The sequence below is a fragment of the Stegostoma tigrinum genome, chromosome 4 (genome assembly GCF_030684315.1).
Source record: "Stegostoma tigrinum isolate sSteTig4 chromosome 4, sSteTig4.hap1, whole genome shotgun sequence".
Taxonomy (NCBI): domain Eukaryota; kingdom Metazoa; phylum Chordata; class Chondrichthyes; order Orectolobiformes; family Stegostomatidae; genus Stegostoma; species Stegostoma tigrinum.
The window spans coordinates 9,076,183-9,102,851 of NC_081357.1; the positions used below are offsets into that span (position 1 = coordinate 9,076,183).

Below are 26,669 nucleotides of genomic sequence, written 5' to 3' on the forward strand. Positions count from 1 at the left end.
CTTCAGGGCTCCGTGGCTAAGCATCCTGAGATCCTTCTGTTCCTCAGCTTCCTAATGTCCTGCCATTCATTGAATATTCCGTGTTTTGTTCCTTCTTCTTAAGTCCATCACCTCACATTTGTCAGGGTTAAATTCCATCTGTCATTGATCTGTCTCTCTGACTAATCCATTTGTATCCTCCCATAACACCTCTTCCTCACCAGGTAGGTCGCTGGAGATAGACAACTGTACTTCCTCCAATGATAACACTCGACAGTGGAGCCCCCCCCCCTCCAAGGATGCATTCTCAGCCCCCTACTGTACTCCCTGTACACCCACGACTGTGTTGCCAAATTCTGAATGAACACCATCTACAAGTTCGCTGATCTCACCACCGTAGAAGGGTAGCTATCTAATAATGATGATAACAAAACACAGAAGGGAGATAGAGGGCCTGGTGACGTGGTGCAATGAAAACAGTCTGTCTCTCAACGGCAGAAAAACTAAAGAACTGATCATTGACTTCAGAAAGAAAGAGGGAGAGCACGCCCCATCTACATTAATGGATGGAGGCTGAGAGAGTGAACAGCATCAAGTTCCTCAGAGTGACAATAACTGACAACCTGTCCTGGACTTCCCACGTAAATGCGACAGTCAAGAGGGCACAATGCCTCTCCTCCCACAGGCGGCTCGGGAAATTTAACATGTCCGTAAGGTCCCCTACCAACATCTATGGATGCACCATTGAAAGCATATTGTCGGGGCGCAATAATGGCCTGGTACGGCAACTGCTCTTCCCAGGGCTTCCCAAGGTGGTGTACACAGCCCAGACCATCACGGAAGCCAACCTTCCATCCACGGACTCTATTTACACGGCTCGCTGCTGTGGAAAGGCGGCCAACATCAAAGATCTATCACACCCTGGTAACGATCTCCTACAACCCCTTCTGTCAGGCAGAACACATGTAGCAGCAGGTTCAAGAACAGCTTCTTCCCTGCCGTTATTAGATTGATGAATGGACTCTGTACCTGAAATAATGCCGATCTTGTTAACGTTGATCTTGTCTAACGCATGCTCTGTGCTATGTAACCTGTATGCCTCTGTCTAATTCTTTTTTTCAACTTCTGATCTGTAAGCCCTTGCTTGCTATGATCTGCCTGTACTGCTCGTAAACAAAACTTTTCACTGTACACCGGTACACGTGATAATAAATCAACCAACCAGTACCCAGCCAAAGTGTCATCCACAAACTGACTTATCATTGACCCCTATATTCTCAATTATGGACATTACAGAAAATAAGGAACCCAGCACTGATCCCTGTGGTACACCACTGCACACTGGGCTACAGTCACACCAACAGCTTTCCACCACCCCCCTTTGGCTCCTGTCTCTCAACCAATTTTGGATCTACCTGCCAACTGCCCTACCATCACCCATTGATTTAATCATTTTCTCAAAAAATTCCACCCGATTTGTTCGGTAGGACTTCCCTCTGACAAGGCGGTGCTGACTGTCCTTGGCCAAACCTTGCCTCTCTAAATGGAGATTAATTTTCTCCTTCCCTATTTTCTCTAATAGCTTCCCTCCCACTGATATTACACTAACTAGTCTGGTAAAGTGAAACCATTCTGGCAATCCCCCTGTGCCCTGGGAGGGTTTAAACATTTGGGTCAGGGCCCCTGTTATTTCCGCCCTTGACTTCCACAACAGCCTGGGGTACAGTTCACTGCGATGTTGGCATTTGTCTGATCGGTGTCAGAGCCAATGGTCTGTGTTTGCATATCGCAATCAGCATGTTCCACTGAACAAACGTGCTTCAATTCCAAATACTTCATTTACTCTAAGGCAAACTGATCTCTCTCACACACACACACACACACACACACACACACACACACACACACACACACACACACGCGCACACACATGCAGACACAACACACACACACGCACGCACACACGCACGCACACACACACGCACACACAACACACACACGCACACAAAGACAACACACACACGCACACACAGACAACACACACTCTCTCACACACACACACACACACACGCGCACACACACGCAGACACAACACACACACACGCACGCACACACACACGCAGACACAACACACACACACACGCACACACAACACACACACGCACACACAGACAACACACACACGCACACACAGACAACACACACTCTCTCACACACACACACACACACACAGACAACACACACACAACACACACAGACAACACACACACACATGCACACACAGACAACACACACACACACGCACACACAGACAACACACACACAGACACACACAGACAACACACATACACAGACAACACTCACACACACACAGACACAACGCGCGCACACATACACGCACACGCACACAGACAACACACACACACAGACAACACACACACTCACAGACACAGACACACACACACACAGACAACACACACACCCACACACACAACACACACACTCTCACACAGACAACACACACAAACACACAGACAACACACACACTCATACACACAGACAACACACATACACACACACACACACACACACACACACAGACAACACACACACTCATACACACACACACAGAGACAACACACGCACACTCACACAGACAACACATGCACGGACACACACACACACACACTGACAACACACACACCTGAATACACGCACTCTATCACGCACATGTGTGCATACACACACAGACCACACATATACACACACATATACACACAGACAACACACAGACAACACACGCACACACAGACAACACACACACAGTTACACACACACACATTCACGACACACAGACAACGCACACACGTACACACATACACACAGACAACACACACACACTCACACACACACATACACACACTGACAATACACACACCTGAATATGCACACACTCTATCACACACACACACACACACACTCTCTCATAGACACACACATAGCCAAATACACATACACACTTGATTATACACAATTTCATGCCTGCACACACACACTCTCAATCACACACATCCACTCGATCGAACACACCTGATCACACTTGATCAGACACACTCTCTCACAGTCTCTTTACATCACACTCCCAATCTCTCACTCTCTCTCTGTTACTCTCCCCCTCTCTCTCTCTCTCTCTCTCTCTCACACACACACACACACACACACACACACACAATGTGCTATGTTGCTGTGTGACACCCTGAGTCCAGCCTGGAGCAGGTGAGAAGCAGGAGGCTGGGCTGACTCTCACCTTCGTACTGTCCGCAGTAAGGCAGACCTGGCCTCGTTGTGGAGAGTGATGATGATGCTGGTGGGAGGCAGGTCAGCACTGTACTGCTGCATCGAGCATCTGTGAACACAGGGAGAATAATCATCAGGGCGTTACTACACACACTCCCCAGATTCCGGAAACCTGTAACAAAACACAACATGATACAAAAGGGAAGACCGGGATCTGAGTCAGTAACTGTGGAAAGTACATATTGGTATCAACCCATCCCAAGAACTGTGAGTTCTTAAGTGGATCAGCTGAGGAAGACAATCAGAGGAACACAGAGGGAGAACCAGAGAAGAATTCAGCGTGCACAGATGTGTGCTGTTCTCGTTTCCATGTGACAGAAGCATTAAGATGTGAGGGGAACACAGCGAAAGTAAAGAGGGGCTAAAACAGGGACAGCAGTGACTCTTACAGTGATACATTTTGTCTCTGAGGCAACAGGTTCTGGGTTCAAGGCCCATTCCAAGATTTGAGGAATAAAGTTCGAGCCCTTTACTCCAAATACAGTTTTGTGGGAGTGCCTCACTGTCAGAAGAGCCAACATTTAGGTCAGACATATATCTCATGGCACGATTACAAAGAAGGGCTAATGTTTATCTTTGCACTAATGTTATAATAGCATTTAACCCAGCCATTTATCATCGTGGTCTTTGTGGGAGCTTGCTGTGTACAAATTGGATGTGGCATTTCCCACATAACAACAGGAAACACATTTCAAAAACACCACTTTGACCATAAAGCTCCTTAACATTCCTGGTATGAGGCCTGAGAGACGGGAGAGATAGGAACCAGTGGGAAAGGCTTGGGTTCAGGAGCAACATTAAAACACGTTCAATAATAAGGATTTCGCTAAAGGTTGAATATGGAAAACTCTAATTGGCTGAGGCACTGGGAAAGCAGGAAAAACTATAGAGTCCTCAACCAATGTTTCAAATCTTCTTGTTTCCAGACAACGGGTCCCTTATTGGAACAAGGAGTCAATCCGCCAACTATTCAGCATGGTTCACCCCTCTCTCGTCCAAAGGGCTGTGACGGTCAGGAATTTTGGCATTCTTGCATTTGTCCTGATGCAGAACCTCAGGAAGAACACCTTATCTAAAGAGAGGGCTATTGCAGAGCCCTGAGGCCTACAGTCATGGTGTTTGAATGACAAAATGCTGCCTGGTAGCAATTATAAGTAGTTAGAAAGGCACATAGAACATTGGTGTTCATTACAAGGGCAACAGGATGGTGAGATAGGGATGTTTCGCTACAGCGTTTTAGTGAGACCACATCAATTATGATCTACATAATTAAGACAGGATCTGAGAATGGCTCTTGTGGTGCAGTGGCAATGACCCTACCTCTGGATCAGGAGTTCACCTATTCCTGTTGTGTGTCATAGCAGCCCTGAGCTTCATTCAAAAATATTTATGATCACACGAGAAACAGTTCAAAGAGGATGACTGGAATTACTCCCGTGGTTTGGATGGGGCTGGGGGCTTATCTGATGAGGAAAGGTTGGAAAGGTTGGGTCTGTGTCCACTGGAGTTACAAGGTGAGGGTATTGAGGCATACAGTTTCCTACAGGAATATCAGGGATTTTCTCCATTCAGTTGTCGGATGTGGGCGTCACTGGCTGGCCAGCATTTCTTGCCCATCCCTAGTTGCCCCTTGAGAAGGTGGGGGTGAGCTGCCTTCTTGAGCTGCTGCAGTCCCCTGCTGTGGGTTGACCCATGATGCCATTAGGGAGGGAATTTCAGGACTTTGACCCAGGGACAGAGAAGGAACGGCGATAGATTTCCAAGTCAGGATGGTGAGTGACTTGGAGGGGAACTTGAAGGTGATGGCGTTCCCATGTATCTGCTGCCCTTGTCCTTCTAGATGGAAGTGGTCGTGGGTTTGGAAGGTGCTGCCTGAGGATCTTTGGTGAATTTCTGCAGTGCGTCTTGTAGATAGTACACACTGCTGCTCCTGAGCATCAAGGGTATGTAGTGTTAATCCAATGGGCTGCTTTGTCCTGGATGGTGTCAAGTTTCTTGAGTGATGTTGGGGCTGCACCCATCCAGGCAAGTGGGGAGTATTCCCTCACACTCCTGACTTGTGCCTTGGAGATGGTGGACAGGCTTTGGGGAGTCAGGAGATGAGTTACTCGCCGCAGTATTCCTAGCTTCTGGGCTGCTCTTGCAGTTGCAGTGGTAATGTGGTGAGTTCCGTTGAGTTTCTGGTCAATAGTAACCCCCAGGACGTTGACAATGGGGGATTGGGTGGAAACAGAGAATGTTTTCCTTACGGGACACAGTTTATAAACAAGGTGATTCCCATTGAAGGTGGAGAGGGGTGAACATTTTTCTTTCAAAGAGTGGTGTGTCTGTTGCGTTTTTGTACTCAGTGGCTAGGTCTGTGGATATTTTTAAAACTGATCTGGATCGATTCTTGATTGGTCAAAGGTGGACAGGAAATGAAGACCACAATCGATTTGGCCAATCATCTTTCTCAAAGTGAGGGAAGGGCCTGAGGGGCTGAAAGGTCACCCCTTTGTTCGCAATTCAGACGTCAGCTACAAACCTCTCCTTTCAGAATTTTTTGGCTTCTGTACCTCCCAGCAAATGTTGACGTTACATTTTTTGTTGATTCAGTCAGTTATCATGCTCAGGGATTCAGCATGACCAGTTGTCTGAGGATAGTTGATACTCAACATGAATTAGCAGCGTCTTCGCACAGTTCAGTCTCAGAGGAGTTTATAAATCACATTTAAACAACACATTGTCATGTACCAAGTGTTTGATGGGAAAACAGCTCTGGTCATTAAAACAGGTGAATAAATTTCTCTGACTGCTAGGATATTAGGGAGTCTGTCAATGTGACGAATTGGAATTATTGATTTTCTTTTTATCTCTCTCTCTGTCTTTCTCTGTATATTGAGCTGTCAGCCTCTGTGAGTAGGTTAGACTCAGGGGGGCTATCTGTCCAGATATCTGAGTCTAGCCTCCTTTCCCAGGCCCCCCACTCCCCCACAACACCACCCCCCACCCCCCACCTCAGCTGGAAGCTCTAGCAAACCACAGAATGGACCCAGCACCTTGGAGTGAGAAGACTGGCCTCTCTGCAGAGCCAACACAGTAGCGAGTGCTGCGACCTTCGACTCTAGAGGAGGGAGGTGCTAAGTGAACTCAGGGCGACTGCCCCCACACCCCCTGTAACAGCACTACCACCACAACAAACCCACCCCCCCAGCACCCCCACCCCGTTAAACTCACAGGCAGCAGGCTGTGCAGGGGATGGTCAATAAAGGGGCTTGCCTAGTGAAAGGAAAGTAGCCAGACCATCAGGCCCACCACCCTACTTCCAACTTCACTCACTCACTGCCCATGCCTCAGACATTCCAAATCATGTGAACCCCCACCCCCTCCAGCCCCATGGTCCTGCATACCCTCCAGGCCAAAATATCTCCTCTACCCACTCACCCTCGAGCCCTCTTATATCCTGTGCCAACTTATAGCCTTTGACTCACACTCATAACCTCTAACACCCGCTATGCTAACAGCTTTATCCCATACTCAACCCGTGTGCCTGCCTTGCCAACTTAGTGCCAAATCAATTGCCCCCCACTCATCCCCTTAGGTTCAGATTTAGTGCCTATTCATGCCAACCTGGACCTCCCTCACCCATCGCCCCAGCCCCTCTGTGCCAAGTCCCGCAGTTTATGCCGTAAGTGGGCCTCAGCATTCAGGCTGAGTTCAAATCAAATAAAGTGCAAAATATCTTCATTATTACAAAAAAGTCATTGATTAAGAACCCATATAGTGCATTTAAACCACTTCACATACTTAGTCTGCTATAAACACACTCTTCAAATATATAAGCCTTTATACAAAAAAGCATTTCATAGAATTTTACAGAAGGAAGCCGTTTGGACCATCGTGTCCATGCTAGCTTCTGAAAAAGCTACTGAGCTTGTCCCACTCTCCAGCCCTATCTCCGTAGCCCTCTAAACCCATTACTTTCAAATATATATCCAGCTCTCTTTTGAAACCTCCTATTGAATTCGCCTCCACCCCTCTCCCAAACAGTGCATTCCAAACCTTAACAACTGTCTGAGTAAGGAAGTTTCTCCCCATCGCACTCCTGGCTCACTTGCCTGAAAATTATGAACCGTACTAACTGATATAATTTGTGTAAACAGCCAGGTGTCAAGGTTAGCTAAACATTCAGAAGCTGTCTAAATTGTCAATGAAACTATGAACTTACAGCCCTGTGGAACCCCTGGATAATAATAGCCCATAAAGCAGTCAAACAGTGATATTCTTCCTATATCGACTGGTCTCAGGCTTATGTCAATCAACATCAACTGACATTGTATTCTTGTTTCAAAAGCAGTCTGGGTTTTTTTTTTCACTTTTAAGGGCCAGGTATTTAAGTGACTTGAGAATTTGAAATGCTTCCAAACAGCCTGCCTACTTTTTTACCGACCGAGGTTGTGAGCTCAAGCCCTGCTCCTATCTAGGTCGACACTCCAATGCAGAGAGGAGACGTGCTGCACTGTTTGAATTGATTACTTTTCATCGAGCTGTTAAATCAAAGCCGCAATGGCTCTCTCACAGGATCCCTACAGTGTGGAGGCAGGCCATTCAGCCCATCGTGTCCACACTGGCCCTCTGAAGGGCACTGCAGCCAGACCCAGCCTGCGTGACAATTCCAAGCCCTGACCGCTCCCAGTGGAGAATTTGACCCTCTCCAGTGAAGTCTGCTTGATGCAGCCAATCTCTCTAGTGTCCAAAAGCCTGATATATATGTTTCAGAAGCTGGGTGATAACATTGCTTCTGTACTTTTCGTCATGTGAAATATATCCTGCCTCTGTTCCTTTGTCACATTCAGAGGCACAGCCTCTAGAATTTCATTTCAGGCACAACGCATATTGCGAGTCTCAGGGAAGAATGGGCCTGCATTTCTGTCGCATTTTTCATCACTTCAGAGCAAACCTGAGATCTTTTCAGCCGACCGCACACTTACTCAGATGTACTTCCTGGACACGGGCGGGTGAGCTAATCTGACCACAGCAAATTCCCAGCAACAGCAATGTGATGAAGGAGCCAGTTTGCTTATGGCGGTGTTGGGAGTTAATTATTCACTGGAAATTCTTCAAAATACTGACATGAAGTCTGTTACATCTGCCTGGGTGGCCTAGTGGCTCAGTGGTTAGCACTGCAGCCTCACAGTGCCAGGGACCCAGGTTTGATTCCACCCTCGGGCGACTGTCTGTGTGGAGTTTGCACATTCACCCCGTGACTGCGCGGGTTTCCTCCGGGTGCTCCGGTTTCCGCTCACAGCATGTGTAGGTTAGGGTGGATTGGCCGTGCTAAATTGCCCACAGAATCCAGGGATATGCAGGTTAGGCGGGTTAGTCACAAAAAATACAGTGGTTGGGTAGGGAGGTGGGTCTGGATGGGATACTCTTTGGAGCACTGGTGTGGACCTGAGGGGCCAAATGGCCTGCCTCCACACTTTAGAGATTCTGTGAGAGAGCGGGCAGGGCCTTGATGTAACATCTCAATGAAAAGGAACCAATTCTAACAGTGCAGCACCTCTCTGCTCTGTATTGGAGTGTCAACCCTGAACTGAACTTGAACTTTCAAAGAAAGAAAGAAGATTATGGAGGCAAGACAGTACTGGAGCGGTACCACAGAACAGAGGCTGTTCACTAGGTGGTGTCAGGAAACATCGAGGTCTGCCCAGGAAATCCCACTGGATTTCATTACAATGAAGGAGTCTCTCTCACTGGGTGGAAAGTTAGAACTCTGCCTCAACTCATTGCAAGAGGTCATGGAGTTGTGGGGGTAGGGGCAACAGATCTGACACCCTCCAGCTTCAGGGGGCTTCAATCAAGCTGCCTTCACACCTCCCTCCATGCAACAGCCATTCTGACAGTGTCAGTGAGTCTACAGTCAACAACCACCTTTCTGACTAGCCCCAAGTGCGATGTCCTCTTGTCCCTTTGCTGAAGGGGAGATTATCGCCTCGTTCTTTGTCCAGGTATCCTGAGGTAGGGGGTTCAAGTGTATGTATCTGTGAATGTCTGTCTGTGTATGTAGGGAAGGTGGGCGGTATGGGAGAGATATCCACCCCACCCCCCCAACTCCCACCTCCATCACCCCCAGAAATCCAGAGCACAGTGTGGAAAACGTTCCAACTGATGGGGATATGGGAGCTGTCAGAGAGCTCATTCGAGGTGTACGTGAGACAGAAGAGAAGGCAACGGCTTTTGATGTACTGTGTGGCAGCTGGTAACATCATTTTCTGGAGGAGTCAATACAGAGGAGATGAGCCCCACCAATTACACTGAAACATTCAGGAAGGAGCCGCTCTCAATTCCTCACTGTTATCTTCACATCACTGCCCATGTCTCTGACAGTGATGTGACAGAATCTGCCAGGATGGAGATTTGAACAGTATGTCCCCACTGAAGAAATCAGGGGTAGGTCTGAGTGCTGGGCCCAGCTTAACTGCCTGTTTGAAAATGTCACTCTAGACTGCAAGCCGTGAACTCCAACTCAGTAACCTCCTGAGCTTTGACTAAGAGGTTTGTGGACCCTGGAACAATCCAGAGATCCCAGTGAACACTGCACTGACAGACTGAGCTGCCCATTACTAGGATGTAGGACCAAACTCACCACCGCACCATCCTCTGTAAAGGATCCCATGGCACAGTGTCAAAGAAAAGAAGGAGAATCCAACCTGGAATCCTGACCAACAGTTAGAAGAAACCAATGCTCTGGTCATTGACACGTTACTGGGATCAGACCGTGCGATTGTGGGCTTCCACGTTTTTTACATTACAAGAGTGACGACAGTTCCTCTGTGACAAAGTGTTCTGGGATGTCCTGAGGTTGCGAAATGTGCTATAGAAATACAGGTCACTCCATGGTATTTACCAAGCAGAGGTTGGATCATTTCTGGTGAACAAATGTGTAGGGAACAGTGAGCATATTGGGATAATCACAGCACAGAGGAAAATGTTAGAGTTAGCAGAGATTGAGAGAGACAGAGAGAGGGAGGGAGTGATAGCACTGACCATAGTGCCAGAATAAATGAATAAATAATGATTACAGACCTGCTGTTGTTCAAACAATACAACCATTAGTTCTGGACGGGCGGGTTCTAATGGCCGATGGTGGAATTTGAATTCAATAAAAATCTGGAATTAAGAATCTACTGATGACCATGAACCCATTGTCGATTGTTGGGAAAAACCCATCTGATTCACTAATGTCCTTGAGGAAAGGAAACTGCCACCCTTACCTGGTCTGGCCCACATGTGACTCCAGACCCACAGCAATGTGGTTGACTCTGAATGGTCCTGAACAATTAGGGATGGGCGATAAATGCTGCCGGGTCAGGATGTCCTCACTTTGTTAATGAATAAGTGGGATCAAAAAGGGCCCAACAGGGTGGACACTGAGATTATCTTAAACTGAAAAACAAGAGCCAAAAATTTTGGACAATTACTTCACTCCGCGGTATGTGAATCTTTAGAATTCCCTCGCCAAGATGGTTCTAGAAGCCTCTGTCGCACTCGGGGCCCTGGCCTACTCAGGCCTTCTCCTTCACACTAACTGTGCTCCCAACTGTTGCGGTCTTTTCAAGGGAGTGGTTGGGGAAGAGGAGATGAAGCTTAAGGTCGGCCGTGATTGTATAGAATGGCGGAGCTAAGCCAATGGGCCAAATGGCGTACTCCTGCTTCAATTCCTCGAATTCCCTTTCAGGGCAATTACACTTCATGATGAAGTATGGGGTGTGGAATTCCTGAGAAACCAGGATTTTGTGGCCATGGTGATGTTCCAGCTGAGGGGAGGCCTCATGAGGTCCATGTGACGTACCTGTAATGCCTGGTATCCCTGATCCCCCGATTGCTGGGAACTCTGCCACTCTCTCGGTGGTTGAAGGCATAGAGTTTGTAAGGGTCTTCACCGGGTCTCCAGCGTTTCGCATCGAGGTATCTCCTCTCATCGAAGGTATCGAGCAGCTCGCTGGAGTCCTCCTGCACAGCCTGAGTGAGGATATCAGATGGCTCTGGGGTGATTATATTCCTGAACTCACTATCCAATTAGAATGTGAATGCAACGGCAGCTTGGGAGAATGTAACCCATTTCATAAAAATGTTGAAAAAAGCTGAGAGCAGTAAAAGTGACCAAGGAATTGGGAGCTTCTGCAAAACAAGCAGCACTCAGCAAAATATGCAACCTCTGGGCCAAGATGGAGAGAAGCCAAACATGAAGGATATATACAGATAAATTAAGGAATAAAGAAAAATAAAGGATAAATAAAGATAAATAAGGGAACAGAATTTCTCTTGATCCAACAACTCCATGAATTTCATGGTCAGATTATTTACACTATGATGTCAAACATGAATTTGAAGAATAATTAGCCATTGACAATATATTTAAAGCAGTGAACTACCTAAATCGTTCCTTATCTGCCTGTCTCCACCTCCTTAAAGAAGCAACAGGAAGCAAGAGATAATGCCGATAGAACAGAGGTAGTATACACAGATTTCCAAACAGTCTTTCTTAAGTGGCTGACCACGTTTGTAAACTGATCACTAGGACCAGAACATGTGAAATTGGGGATAAGTAGCAGAATGGATGGTAAGCAGGTCAAAATACACACAAAAAAACAAAAGTTAAAGCAGTTGCAAAAAGGACACTTTTTTCTTAACAGTGCCCTGGATAACAATTTACAGAAACAATTTACACTTCAGAGTATAATTTCAGAATTAAAAGATGAACCAACCTGCTGGGTTTTGTTTATAATAGATGTGTCCTCTAACATAACAGAGGTCTTAAAAGACTTTGTTGGGGTAGACATAGAGAGGAGATTCCCACTGGAGTGACACTCACAAACTAGAAACCATTAGTTTTAGTAAATGACTAATGATCCCAATATAGTAATCAGGGGAAAAAAACCATCAGATCCACAGCAATGTGGGTAACTATTAACTGCCCTCTGGGCAATTAGGGATGGGCAATAAATGCTGCCTGGCCAGCGACGCCCTCCTCCTGCGAATGAATAAAGGGAAAAAAAAATGTAAGAGCATAATATCAAAATCACCATCTCGGACCTCTTTATGTATTTGCATGTGGTAGTTGGTTTTTTGTCTGTCTTTTTCTATTTACACTTAGTTCTACTGTTACCTGGAAGATACTGAGCTGTTGAGAGAAACAGTATCCACTATCAGGTCACTAACGAGAGATTTAACAAATTTAAAATATTTAACAGAAGAGCTGGATTTGAAATGAGAATTTTTTAAAAATGGCATGTATTCATAATCTGGAATTTGGTGCCTGGTAGAATGGTAGACATTGATTCAATCCCAACTTTTAGAAAGGAATTGGATAGATGTTGGTGATAAGGGGGCAAAAAAAAGGCCTGCTTGGAAAGGTCTCCTAAATGTCACTAATAATCAAGTTCTTTCAAAGAGTTGGCACAGGCATGATAGGATGAATGGCATCTTCAGTACTTTTATTGATGGCAAAATGACAATATTAAAGTTGAATGATGAATTTTTTTAAAGATGCCCATTTAACCAAGCCAATTCCGAATACAAATGTTGTGGCCCAGCCTAGAGGTCTGTTCCCATGTATTGTATTTTAATTAATGCTCTTCAAGTTCTTTTCCCACTGTCCCCCTTATGAAAGAATGACTGTCTTGTTATTAGATGTTTTTGTTACAGTTTGGACTGCAGCTGGCTACTTACTTTGGGAATTTCAAAAATGTAATCAAAGGAAATACAAATAAACACATTAATTTGCAAATGAGCAGTATATTAATCCTCCCATTGACTGTTCAGTCACTGAGCAGAACAGGATCTGATGATCGTTCCACAGCATAAAGATTCATAAAATAGGAATTTTTTTAGTCTAACATTTGTAGCTCGAGGACCCCCTGTATTATTTATCATCTGTTCAGTATTAGGTATTTTCTGCGTTTTAGTTATTCATTGTAGACACTTCAATATATAGAATGGACAAATTTCTCCCCATCTCAGTCTACCCCTTACCTTTCGACATGTCCTGGACTTCCCAGTCATCAGGAACATCTTTCTTGTACTTATCCTGTCTAATCCTGTTAGAATTTTGTAGGTTTTTATGAGCTAGGCCTCATTATTTTAAACTTCAATGAATATAATCATGACTGATCCAGTCTCTCTTCATACATTGGTCCTATTGTCCCAGGAATTGTCATCAGTCTGATGACAATTCTTGTCATAATTCTGCTGATAGTACAATTTTAGGGTTTGACATCATGATCAAAGCAAACTCTTCCATTTCAAGCTTAGGAATTGCAAGCAGTGAGTGGGGGTGTGCCTTTTAGCCCTAGGACTACTTTGCTTTCAATGCAACTTATTGGGATTCTATGTTTTTTTTAGAAAAAGCCTTTTCAATTCTGATTTTGAGGAACTTTGGCACCATTAACAAAGCCAGGATTTATTACCTACCCTTTCCATCAAGAAGATGGCGGTGAGCTGCAGTCTTCAGTCTGCATTGTAAAGCCATGCCTAATGGTCACTGCATTATAAGAAGGATGTGGAAGCTTTGGAAAGGGTGCAGAGGAGATTTACGAGGATGTTGCCTGGTATGGAGGGAAGTTCTTACGAGGAAAGGCTGAGGGACTTGAGGCTGTTTTCGTTCGAGAGAAGAAGGTTGAGAGGTGACTTATTGAGACATGTAAAATAATCAGTGGGTTAGAAATAATCAGTGGGTTAGATAGGGTGGATAGGGAGAGCCTTTTTCCTAGGATGTTGATGGCGAGCACGAGGGGGCATAGCTTTAAATTGAGGGGTGAAAGATATAGGACAGATGTCAGAGGTAGTTTCTTTACTCAGAGTAGTAAGGGAATGGAACGTTTTGCCTGCAACGGTAGTAGATTCGCCAACTTTAAGTACATTTAAGTCGTCATTGGACAAGCATATGGGCGTACATGGAATAGTGTAGGTTAGATGGGCTTGAGATCGGTATGACAGGTCAGCACAACATCGAGGGCTGAAGGGCCTGTTCTGTGCTGTAATGTTCTATAATAGACAAATCTGCTCCGTCATTCAATGAGATCATGTCTGATCTGATAATCCTCAACTTCACTTTCCTGCCTTTTCCCCACAATCCTCATTCCCTTCCTGATTAAAATTCTATCTCAGCCTTGAGTACACATAATGACAGGCCCCTGTGGTGAAGAATTCTACAGATTCACTACTCTCTGAGAGAAGAAATTCCTTTTCAACTCTCTCTCCAATGTGTGAGCCTTTACTCTGAGATAATGCCCTCTAGTCCCAGACTGTCCCACAAGGGGAACAACCTTTCTGTATCTATCCTGTGAAGTCCCTAATATGTTTCAACAAGATTGCCTCTCATTCTTCTAAACTCCAATGAGTCCATCCCAAAACTACTCAACCTCTCCTTGTACGAAAATCCCTCCATGCCTGAGACCATCCTCATCAGCTTTCTATGCACTGCCTCCAATACCTGTATATCTTTCCTTCAGTAAGGGGGAACTGAAGTGTTCACGGTATTTCAGTTATGGCCAGGATGTTTTCTCCATTCCCTTTGAAATAAAGGCCAAAATCCTAGTAGCCTTCACTATTGCTTGCTGAGTTTATATTGAGAGTAGAGTTTTAATCAATAGAGTTACAGGCTGATGGTTTGCAATTATTTGTCTGTGCATGTAATTAACAGTATTTATCATTAAATACAAAAACTTGGGCTGTGCTTTCTATCAACCTGGCTCTGAAAACCTGGTAAATTGGAGATTCTTGCATACTTCTTAAAAACTAATTTTTGTGATGACCCCAAGAATAGCAGGGACTGATTTTCAGCACGCTATCAAAATGAGCAGCTACGTACAATTAAAAAATGGAAGCTGGAAGAACACAGCAGGATAGGCGGCGTCTGGAGGAAAGGAGCAGCCAACATTTCGGGTATTATCAGTCCTGAAGAAGGGTAGTACCTGAAACATTGACTTCTCCTCTTCTCTAGATGCTGCCGGGCCAGCTGCGGTCTTCCAGCCTCCTGTTTGCTGGATTCCAGCATCAGCACTTTTTATTGTCTCTACATACATTAACACACAGGTACCTGTTCCTAACAGGCAGAAAGAACATGTACAGTCACTGCTCTTGTTGCAACTAAGCAAAAGGCAATGCCCCATTTGCTGATTTATTTCTTTGACCAATCACACTCATCATGGCCAGTTTACCATTTAAACAAAACCTGGTAGTTAAGTGTCAATTATAATTAACTGGTGCATTTTCCAAACCTCTACTGTTCACCGTCCACTTGCCAACTAACTAACCTTCATCTCTCAAAGATAAATGTTGTTTTCTCTTTTACTGATATACTTGCAAATTGTCCTGATGTCTGAAAGACAAAACGCTTTGACAAAATAACAAGGTGTGGAGCTGGATGAACAAAGCAGGCCAAGCAGCATCTCAGGAGCACAAAAGCTGATGTTTCAGGCCTAGGCCCTTCATTATCTTCATCTTCATCTTTAAGAAGGGTCTAGGCCCGAAACGTCAGCTTTTGTGCTCCTGAGATGCTGCTTGGCCTGCTGTGTTCATCCAGCTTCACACTTTATTATCTTGGATTCTCCAGCATCTGCAGGTCCCATTATCTCTGACGCTTTGACAAAATATATTTTTGCCCCACACATCACTGTTCACTGAGCTATGCCCATTCACCTACAGATCATCAAACCATTCCATTCACAATCCATCCCCATTCATAAATTTCCATCATTCACTCAATTGATTCATTATCTAGTCAATTTCTCTTGAGGAACCTACTGTTTTCTATTCGAACAAAGATCATGCTGTCACAAATTACCTTGGTTCTTCTTCCACCATGGCTTCTCAATAAGGGATGGTATTAGACACAATGTTTGCTGTGCAGGATATCCCACATGCTTCCCCTGTAGTTTTCCTATCACATTGTACATTCTGAAAGATTCCAGCCATGGGGCTTTCTGTAGAATATCACACCCAGGACCAGAAAAATGTCTAAAATTGATCACAGCAGAGAGGGTAGTTCAGGTCACTCTCTGAAATCTGCACACTCCAATATTTTCTTTGATGCCGTCCTCATTTCATCATTAACTTTAAAATATTCACTTGCAGGGCGGCACAGTGGCTCAGTGGTTAGCACTGCAGCCTCAAAGCGCCAGGGACCTGGGTTCAATCCCAGCCTTAGGCGTCTGTCTGTGTGGAGTTTGCACATTCTCCCCGTGTCTGCGTGGGTTTCCTCCGGGTGCTCTGGTTTCTTCCCATAGTCCAAAGATGTGCAGGCTAGTTGGATTGGCCATGAGAAATTGCCCTGTAGTGTTCAGGGGTGTGTGGGTTATAGGTGAATGGGACTAGGTGGGATGCTTCAAGGGGCGGTGTGGACTTGTTGGGCCGAATGGCCTGTTTCCACACTGTAGGGAATCTAATCTAATTTACACACAGGAATTTATTGGTCAGTGCATTGAGTATAGGAGTTGAGAGGCCATGCTGAGACTGAATAGGGTATTGGTTAGAGATTACAAAGTGTAGAGCTGGACAAACACAGCAGGCCAAGCAGCACCAGAGGAGCAGGAAAGCTGACATTTCGGGCCTAGACTGTTCTTCAGAAATCATTCAGAAATTCTCGACCCAAAGCGTCAGCTTTCCTGCTCCTCTGATGCTGCTTGGCCTGCTGTGTTCATCCAGCTGTACACCTTGTTATCTCAGACTCTCCGGTATCTGCAGTTCCTACTATCTCAGGGCGTTGCTTAGGCCATGTTTGGAATAGTGAGTTCAGCTGTGGTCTCCCTGCTACAGGAAGGACATTGCGAAACTTGAAAGAGTACAGATAAGATTCATGAGGATGTTTCCAGGGTTTGGAGGGTTTGAGTTATAGGGAGAGGCTGAATAGGCTGGGACTATTTTCCCTGGAGCATCAGAGACAGAGGGGTGATCTTGCAGAGATACATAAAATCATGAGGGGCATGGATAGGGTGAATAGCGAAGGTCTTTTTCCCAGGATAGGGGAGTCCAAAACTAGAGGGGCATAGGTTTAAGGTGAGAGGGGAAAGATTTAAAATGGATCTAAGGGGCAACTTTCTCACACAAAGGGTGGTGCGTGTATGGAACGAGCTGCCAGAGGAAGTGGTGGAGCTGGGTACGATTACAACATTTAAAAGGCATTTGGGTGGATGTATGAATAGGAAGGGTGAGAGGGATATGGGCCAAATGCTGGCAAATGGGACTAGATTAATTTAGGATATCTGGTTGGCGTGGACAAGTTGAAGGGTCTGTTTCCATGCTGTACACCTCTCTGACTCTATTGGATGGGCAGGAGGCACCAAAGCAAAGTCCTTGATAGGGACGCATTATCTTTGTAAAAGCAGAGATTGAAGGAGCGAATTCATCACATAAATATTTTCCAATGCCCAAGTATCATGCAGTGTGTGGCGTAAGTATCTTTGTGAATAGCCCCCTAAGGCATTCTGTAAAGATCAGGTTTACATGTGACAGTCAGCCACCCTCCCAGCAGGGTCTATAAAATATGTCATTGAGTTGCAAGATGGATTGGGCCCAAAGGTCCAAGGAGAAGCTGCAGATTGTAGGACGGTTTCCGACTCTGAGTGATCTGTGAATAATGAACTGCTGGTCGAGGCTGGAAGTAATTTTGACAGGAGCAGTCAGTGAAGAAATCTTCTGAATCTTATGCTAATCAGTTTCAGAGATGTCAGTCCTATGCTTAACCGACCTCAGTTTCTAACCTTTTGGGATGATTGTGCATGGCAAGTACTGATAGAACTCTCGAACTGTGACAGGCTGACACTTCCATATGGTATGTTGTTCATTCTAATTCAGAACACCAGAGGACTATGCTCCAATTATTCAGGGCTGTATTAAGGATACAATTTTTTTTCTCTCCAGCCCGCTGATAAGAGAGATTTCGACTCCCAAAACGCATTTTGTTCAAGATCTTGCAAGTAGAGCTGCCAAGATACCAGCCCCGGATGCAGGCAGGGCTTGACAGAAATTCAAACCCAGATGTTTGAGAGTGTGGGCACGTTTGTGCTGTCAAAGCATTTTAAAACTCTGCTTAAGTTTCTAAAAGTTGCTTAGGGAGTTAAACAGAACTGAGACAATGCCAGTATGACAGTGCGGAGGTGTTGAAATCTCTACGGTATAGGGTCAAACTTTCCAGTTTTTGAGGTTATATTCCCAATTGTTTGTCACCATGATTGGTATATGTAGCCTTTAGGCGCACACTTACATTTACTGCAGTCCTTTCCAGATCTTAGGGTAGTGCAGAAAATGTAGCAGCGAATTTGTACGCAGCAAGCTCTTATAAACAGCAGTGCAGTAATGATCAAATACTCTGCTTACTGCTATTAGCTGAGGGTGAAATATTCTTCAAAACACTGGGGAGAACTCCCCCAGCTCTTCTTGCAGTCAGCTCCCAAAACTTTTGTTTGTGCAATGAATAGTCACCCCAGCAATATTCATCGTCTCTGATCATCAAGCTTATAGAATCATTGTATCAGAGAGAATGGGAACTGCAGATGCTGGAGAATCCGAGAAAACAAGGTGTGGAGACAGACAAGGTTCTCCTCTCCACCTATCTTCTCCTCTATCCATCTTCGGTCCACCTCCCCCTCTCTCCCTATTTATTTCAGAATCCTCTCCCCATCCCCCTTTTCTGATGAAGGGTCTAGGCCCGAAACGTCAGCTTTTGTGCTCCTAAGATGCTGCTTGGCCTGCTGTGTTCATCCAGCTCCACACTTTGTTATATAGAGTCATTGTGCTCATTGACTAATGGAATTTTTATCGGCCAGTGATAAATCCATGCAGTGTTACAATCTCTCCATCACCCCCTCACGCACCTCTCTGTGACCCTGTGGCCCCCCCCCCCCCCCCCCCCACTCACACTCCTCTCTGCTGTGGCCCCTCACAGTCCTGTCCGCTGTGACCCCTGAAACACCTCTCTGTGACCCCCTCACACACCTCTGTGCTGTGACCACAATGCACCTCTCCAGCACGAACCCCTCAGCTAATCTGCTGTCCATGACTGGACCAGAACCCAGCTGCCACTCTCTAACAGTTGACTGGCATGAGTCTGACTCAAAATCAAATGGCACCCATTTATCATCGATAAAGGATCTTCAGCCCATCACATGACCTCTTCAAGGCTCAGAGCAATAGTGTGGTTCAGGAGGGAAAAATCCCCCAATCTCCCTGTTCCCTGGGGTCTCGGTGTGGGGGGGCATTCCCCATTCTCCCTGTTCCCTGGGGTCTCGGGGGGGATTCCCCATTCTCCCTGTTCCCTAGGGTATCTGAGGGTGATCCCCCCATTCCCCCCATTCCCCAGGGTCTCCAATTGACTTCCCCCTTTGGGTGATGGACCCTTGATGTCAAACATTATTTGGAGGAAGCACTGAGTTTGGTGAGGGAGCAGGAAGAGTGGAGTGTACACCCATCACCCCGCGTGGCTCAGCCACAACATTTCTGATCGAGCTGATCTCTCACAGCCAACTAATCAGATCTAAGCTCTGCAGTCCTGCCACATCCGGTGTGAATGGTGGTGGAGAATTAAACAACTCACTGGAGGAGGAGGCCCCACAAATATCCCCATCCTCAATGATGGAAGGGCCCAGCACATAAGTGCAAAAGATAAGGCTGAAGCATTTGCAGCAATCTTCAGCCAGATGATCCATCTCGGCCTCCTCCAGTGGTCCCCAGCCTTACAGATAACCAGTCTCCAGCCAGTTCTATATGGGTAGGGCTGAGAAATACCAAGGGGCAAAAAACATTAGTGGGTGTCAAATATAGGCCCCCAAACTGCAATGGTGATGTTGAGAATGGTATTAAACAGGAAATTAGAGATGTATGTGAAAAGGGAATATCAGTGATCATGGGTGATTTTAATCTTCACAGAGATTGGGCAAATCAGGTTGGCCACAATGCCATAGGGGAGGAATTCCTGTAATGTATGCAGGATGGTTTTCTTGACCAATGTGCGGAGGAACCAACGAATGAGCAGACCATCTTAGACCGGGTGCTGCGCAATGAGAAGGGAGTCATTACCATTCCCGCTGTTCAATATCCCTTGGGGAAGAGCGACCATAACATGATAGAATTTTTCATCAAGATGGAGAGAGAGGTTGATGATTTGGAGAATTGGGTGCTGAACATTAATAAAGGAAACTACAAGCATATGAGGCGTGAGATGGCCTTGATGGATCGGAGAGAGCTACTTTAAGGGATGACAGTGGATAGGCAATGGCAACCATTCAGGGAACACATGGGGGAATACAACAACTGTTTATTCCTGTCTGTCGCAAAAGCAAAATGGGTAAGAGGGCCAGCCCATGGCTCACAAAGGAAATTAGAGACAGTCTCCGATCCAAGGAAGAAGCAAACAGATTGGACAAGAAAAATAATAAATCTGAGGATGGGGAGCAGTTTAGAATTCAGCAAAGGGCCAAGGGATTGATTAAGAAGGGGAAAATGGAGTGTGAAAGTAAGCTTGCAGGAAACATAAAGACTGATGCTAAGAGTTTCTCAAAGTACGTGAAGAGAAAGAGTTTGATAAAGACAAATGCAGGTCCCCTACAGACAGAAACGGGGGAATGTATAATAGGGGACAAGGAAATGGCTGAGGAACTGAATTCATACTTTGGTTCTGTCTTCTCAAAAGAGGACACAAACTAGATACCAGAATTGTTAGAGGATGCAAGATTTAGTGTGAGGGAAGAGCTGCAGGAGATCAATATTAGTAGAGAAAAGGTGCTGGGAAAACTGTTGGGATTGAAGGCTGATAAATCCCCAGGGTCTGATCATCCATATCCCAGAGTACTTAAGGAAGTAGGTCTAGAAATAGTGGGTGCATCGGTGAAGGCAAATGGTATGGTGGCCTTCATTGCGAGAGGCTCTGGAACAATCACTGTAAAATGAAGAGTGGTTAATATCACTCCAATATTCAAAATGGGAGATAGAGAGAAAACAGGGAATTATAGACCAGTTAGCCTAATATTGGTAGTGGGGAAAATTCACAAATCCATTGTCAAGGATTGTATAGCAGAGCATTTAGAAAGCAGTGGCAGGATCAGACAGAGTCAGCATGGATTTATGAAGGGAAAATCGTGCTTGACAAATCTGTTGGCAATTCCATGAAGATGTTACGTAGAGTTGATAAGGGGGAGCCAGTCAATATGGTATATTTGGACTTTCAGAACGTGTTTGACAAAGTCACGCATAAGAGATTAATGTGTGAGATTAAAGTGCATGGGATTGGGGAAAGTGTATTGAGATCGCCAGGAAACTGGTCGGCAGAGACGAAACAAAGAGTAGGAATTAATGGGTCCTTTTCACATTGACAGGGAGTAACTAATGGGGTACCACAGGGATCGGTGTTGGGACCCCAACTATTCACAATATATATTAATGATTTGGATGAGGGATCAAAACATAACGTCTCAAAGTTTGTAGATAATAACAAATTGGGTGGGAGGGTGAACTATGATGAGGACGCAGAGATCCTTTAGCATGATCTCAACAGGTTGGGTGAGTAGGCAAATCAATGGTAGATGCAGTACAATTTGGATAAATGGGAGGTTATTCAGGCAGATTACTACCTGAATTGGGAGAGGGGAGTGTGCAGTGGGACCTGGGTGTCCTTGTGCATCAGTCATTGAAGGTAAGCATGCAGGTGCAGCAGGCGGAAAAGAAGGCAAATGATATGTTGGCCTTCATTGCGAGAGGTTTTGAGTACAGGAGCAGGGATGTGTTGTTGCAATTATACAGAGTCTTGGCGAGACCACATCTGGAATATTATGTGCAGTTTTGGTCTCCTTTTCTGAGGAAGGATGCTCTTGCTGTCGAGAGAGTGCAGCAAAGGTTCACCAGGCTGATTCCAGGATGTATGAGGAGAGATTGACTCGGTTAAGACTGTTTTCAGTGGCGTTCAGATGAATGAGGGAGTTCTCACAGAGACTAATAAAATTCGAACAGGACTGGACAGAGTAAGTGCAGGGAGGATGTTTCTGATAGTGGCTGTGTCCAGAACCAAGGGTCACAGTTTGAGGTTTCGGGGTAGACCACTTAGAACGGAGATGAGGAGACATTTCTTCACCCAAAGAGTGGTGAGCCTGTGGAATTCATTACCATGGGAAGTAGGTGATGCCAAAACATTGAATCTGTTTAAGAGGTGACTGGATACTGCACTTGGGGCGAATGGGATCAAAGGTTATGGGGAGAAAGCAGGATTAAGCCATTTGGTTGGACTATCAGCCCCGATTATAATGAATGGTGGAGCAGGCTCAAAGGGCTGAATGGCCTCCTCCCTCTTCTATCTTTTGTGTTTCTATGTTTTTATGTTTCTGTGTTAATTCAATTTACTCCACATGATATCAAGAAACAGTCGGAGACACTGGATACTGCAAAGGCTATGGGCCCTGACAACATTCCGGCAATAGGGCTGAAGACTTGTGCTCCGGAATTTGCCGCTCCCCTAGACAAACTGTTCCAGTACAGTTACAACACTGGTACTGACTCGACAATCCCAACTCCTCAGATGCTGAAGCAAACTGTGTCCAAATGCAAAAAGATCCAGACAATATCCAGGCTTGGCCTGAACACTTATGCCAAACAAATGCCAGGCAAGGACCATTTCCAGTAAGAGACAATCTAACTACTGCCCCTTTATCGAGTTCCAGAACCAAGAGGTTATGGTGAAGCTGTACAAAACTCTGGTGCGGTCGCACTTGGAGTATTGTGTACAGTTCTGGTTACCGCATTATAAGAAGGATGTGGAAGCTTTGGAAAGGATGCAGAGGAGATTTACTAGGATGCTCCCTGGTATGGAGGGAAGGTCTTACGAGGAAAGGCTGAGGGACTTGAGGCTGTTTTCATTAGAGAGAAGAAGGTTGAGAGGTGACTTAATTGAGACACATAAAATAATCAGAGGGTTAGATAGGGTGGATAGGGAGAGCCTTTTTCCTAGGATGGTGACGGCAAGCATGAGGGGGCGTAGCTTTAAATTGAGGGGTGAAAGCTATAGGACAGATGTCAGAGGTAGTTTCTTTACTCAGAGAGTAGTAAGGGAATGGAACGCTTTGCCTGCAACGGTAGTAGATTCGCCAACTTTAGGTACATTTAAGTCGTCATTGGACAAGCATATGGACGTACATGGAATAGTGTAGATTAGATGGGCTTGAGATCGGTATGACAGGACGGCATAACATCGAGGGCCGAAGGGCCTGTACTGTGCTGTAATGTTCTATGTTCTAACACTTCCAGATCCTTCACCAATAACATCCTGGAGGTTACAATTTATGAGAAACTGAACTGGACTTGCCATGTAACACAGCAGCTACGAGAGCAGATAGGAGGCTAGGAAAACCGTGGCGAGTTACTCAGCCCCTCACTCCTCAAAGCCTGTCCACCATCTACAAGGCATAAGTCAGGAGTGAGATGGAATAGTCCCCACTTGCCTGGATGGGTGCAGCCCCAACAATGCTCAAGAAGCTTGACACCATCCAGGACAAAGCAGCCCTTTGATTGACACCCATCTTAAACCTGTAGCATTATTTCGCTCCACCAACAGAGTGGCAGCAGGGAGTACCATCTACAAGACACACCAACTCACCCAGGCCCTTCATCAGTGCATTTCAAAACGCAACCATTTCCATCTTGAAGAACAAGAGCAGCAGATAAATGAGAACACCAGCCTCTGCAACTTCCTTTCTAAACCATGCACCTTCCTTACCCAGAACCATATCATCGCTTTTTCAGTGTTACTGGGTCAATAACTCCATTCTGAATAGCACTGCGGGTAACTCACTTTCCAATAGTACAAGGCAGCTCAACAAACAGATAGCCATTGAGCAGGCAACACAGTTGTCATTGTAGAAATGGGAGCGATTGCTGCTGTGTTTGTGTGTTTGCATAGTCGTGTGTGTGTGTGTGTGCATGCGCATGTGTGTGTGTCTATTTGTGCATGCATTTGTACGTGTGCATGCGTGTGCATGTACGTGCATGCACGCACGTGCATGCGTGTGCGCGTCTGTGTGCGCGCACATGCATGTGTGTACTTGTGTGTTTGTGTGCGTGCGCATGTGCACACCCATGTGGCTGTGTGTGCCATCTGCCCTTGTGTTGACGGCACTGCTGTAATCATTGTTTCAGCAGGAGAGAGAAAAAGAAATGTTGCATTTCTGACACACCTTTCCCCAGCTCAGGCCAATGGCACACTTTCTGAGGAATTGTAATTGCTGTCGCAATGTGCATACAGCTTGATCCTACAAAACCTGTGTGAAGAATAAATATCAGCATTGAGGGAGATATCTCCTGATCTGCACTAATGTAATGACGGAGGGTCCTTTACATCTGAGAGACCCAGATGGAAGTTGACTTCATTTCCAATTCAAACGACAGCACCGTCAGCAGTAGAGCACTCTCTCAGTTACTGCACTGCTCAAGTCCAGGGTACATCCCTGGACCTGTCCTAATGAAGGATGCACCTCAGACACACAGTCAAATCACTGCAGTATTCACAAAATTTCATATATCTCAGTGAATCATGAACAAATTTATCTTTACTAGCCTGACAGGGGATGCTTCAGGTACTCCTCAGTCTCCTGCTGTCCTCCCCCAGACAGCTTCAGCGCATCGCATAGCTACAGCTGTGTATAACTGGGACTACACCAGCTTCCCACCCCACTCAGGGGTTTTTGTTCAAATTCCTTCCCAGCAGCTCGGTGCCGCTGGCTGGGCCAGCATTTATTGGTGGACTAGACTCAATGGGCCGAATGGCCTAATTCTACTCCTATATCGTGTGGTCCATTGTCCTTAGAGAGAGAAGGTGGGGGTGAGCTGCCTTCCTGAATCACCGCAGACCCACAATGCCCTTAGGGAGGGAATTCCAGGATTGTAGCCCAACGACAGCGAAGGAACAGCAACAGATTCCCAAACCTGGACGGGGAGTGACTTGGAGGGGAACTTACTGATGACAATGTTAACTGAGGCTGGTTCATTTCTGGGAACTGACAATGGCAGCGGAAACATACTGGGATTGCTGCCCCCAGTGTCCACTGGCCATGGACCATCAAATACATCAAGGGTGGGCACCAAATGAAGCACGATAATGGGCCTGGCAACGACCGTCTGAGGAACTGTGTCTCTGCTAAAGATAATAGAGTTCCTGCAGAAAGTAGAAGGGGAAAGGACAGGAATAGACAATATGGATATTGACACTTCAGAAAAACAGGGCAGTGTTTGGCCTGGAGGGGAGTGTTTTATAGTTTATCCCCAGTGTTTACACAGCTGGCTGAAGCTTTGGGATGTTCAGGTTAATTTTGCATTCTGTAGGCATTGCTGCATCTCAGGAAATAAATCCTCTCATGCTGTCATCTGTCGGAGCAGAAATGAGGGTGAATAAAACATGAAGTTTGATGATTTCCATCAGACACTAACTGATACATCACTGCCTCACACTATATTCGCACCAATTGACTCTGGCTGGCTTGCAGGTTTAAAAACTGCAGAAAGCAAAATGTAAACCACCCAATTAGTATCCGAGCGACCTGCTACTGCCTGTTATTTCATATCCTTAGAGAAAGCTCCTTTGTTTCTTAGATTTTCTAGAGATTTGTGGTCAGCCAAGCGTGAGGCTCCAAGAGTGACAGCATGTTCTTATACACAACCCAGATCATACATTTTCCAACTTCGTTCCCAGGATCTGGGAGCGCAAATCTCCTTTCTATTATTCATCCCTGGATATTTTGAGAAATCGTGAAAGGATTCCTCCTTGTATTCCTGTGGTCATTCGATTCCCAAAATGATTGCAGCAACATAACCCAGGACGTTCACCCAGTGACAATGAAGGAGCAGTGACTTTTTTTAATTTAAAGAAAATTCAATCACAGTGTATAATTTGGGGTGATTCTGCATTGTCACAACATTGCCAATGGAAGCTGGAGGCTTACAGTTTGATCTATCAATGCAAGTTAATTACTTTTCTTGTGCTTTTTACTCATCGAGGTGAAAGATCCAGGACAGAACGTAGATGTGTTTGAGCTGGTAGTTTGGCTCAGTGGGCAGGACTCTCTGCACTGAGTGAGGAATTTGAGGCTTCAAGCCCATTACAGAGATGCAGATGAAGCTTCATTGTCCCATGATGGGAATGCTACAGACTTGCTGGTAAGACAGCACCCTAGAGGAGTCCCTCAGGTATCTGTTACAGTCAAAACTGAGCATAAAGGTTCCCGCAGCTCAAGCTCAGTGGTCAATGTACTAACACTTTGTACAATGTGAATAAGCATCATCACAGAGGCCAGTTTGTATTCAGCATGTAATGAGGG

General features: G+C 45.6%; 1 protein-coding gene across 3 annotated transcripts in view; it reads right to left on the bottom strand.

The window, feature by feature from the left end:
• Window positions 1-26,669, bottom strand: part of galnt14 (UDP-N-acetyl-alpha-D-galactosamine:polypeptide N-acetylgalactosaminyltransferase 14 (GalNAc-T14)) — a 130,596-nt gene that overhangs the window by 57,137 nt on the left and 46,790 nt on the right. For 2 of the 3 annotated variants that reach the window (XM_059645156.1, XM_059645154.1), the window contains exons 2-3: window positions 11,171-11,340; window positions 3,287-3,385 (exon numbers count right to left, since the gene is read on the bottom strand). In XM_059645156.1, coding sequence (XP_059501139.1) covers window positions 3,287-3,385; window positions 11,171-11,340 — 269 coding nt within the window. The remainder of the gene's footprint in view (window positions 1-3,286; window positions 3,386-11,170; window positions 11,341-26,669) is intronic. The other variant, XM_059645155.1, reaches the window with a different exon arrangement.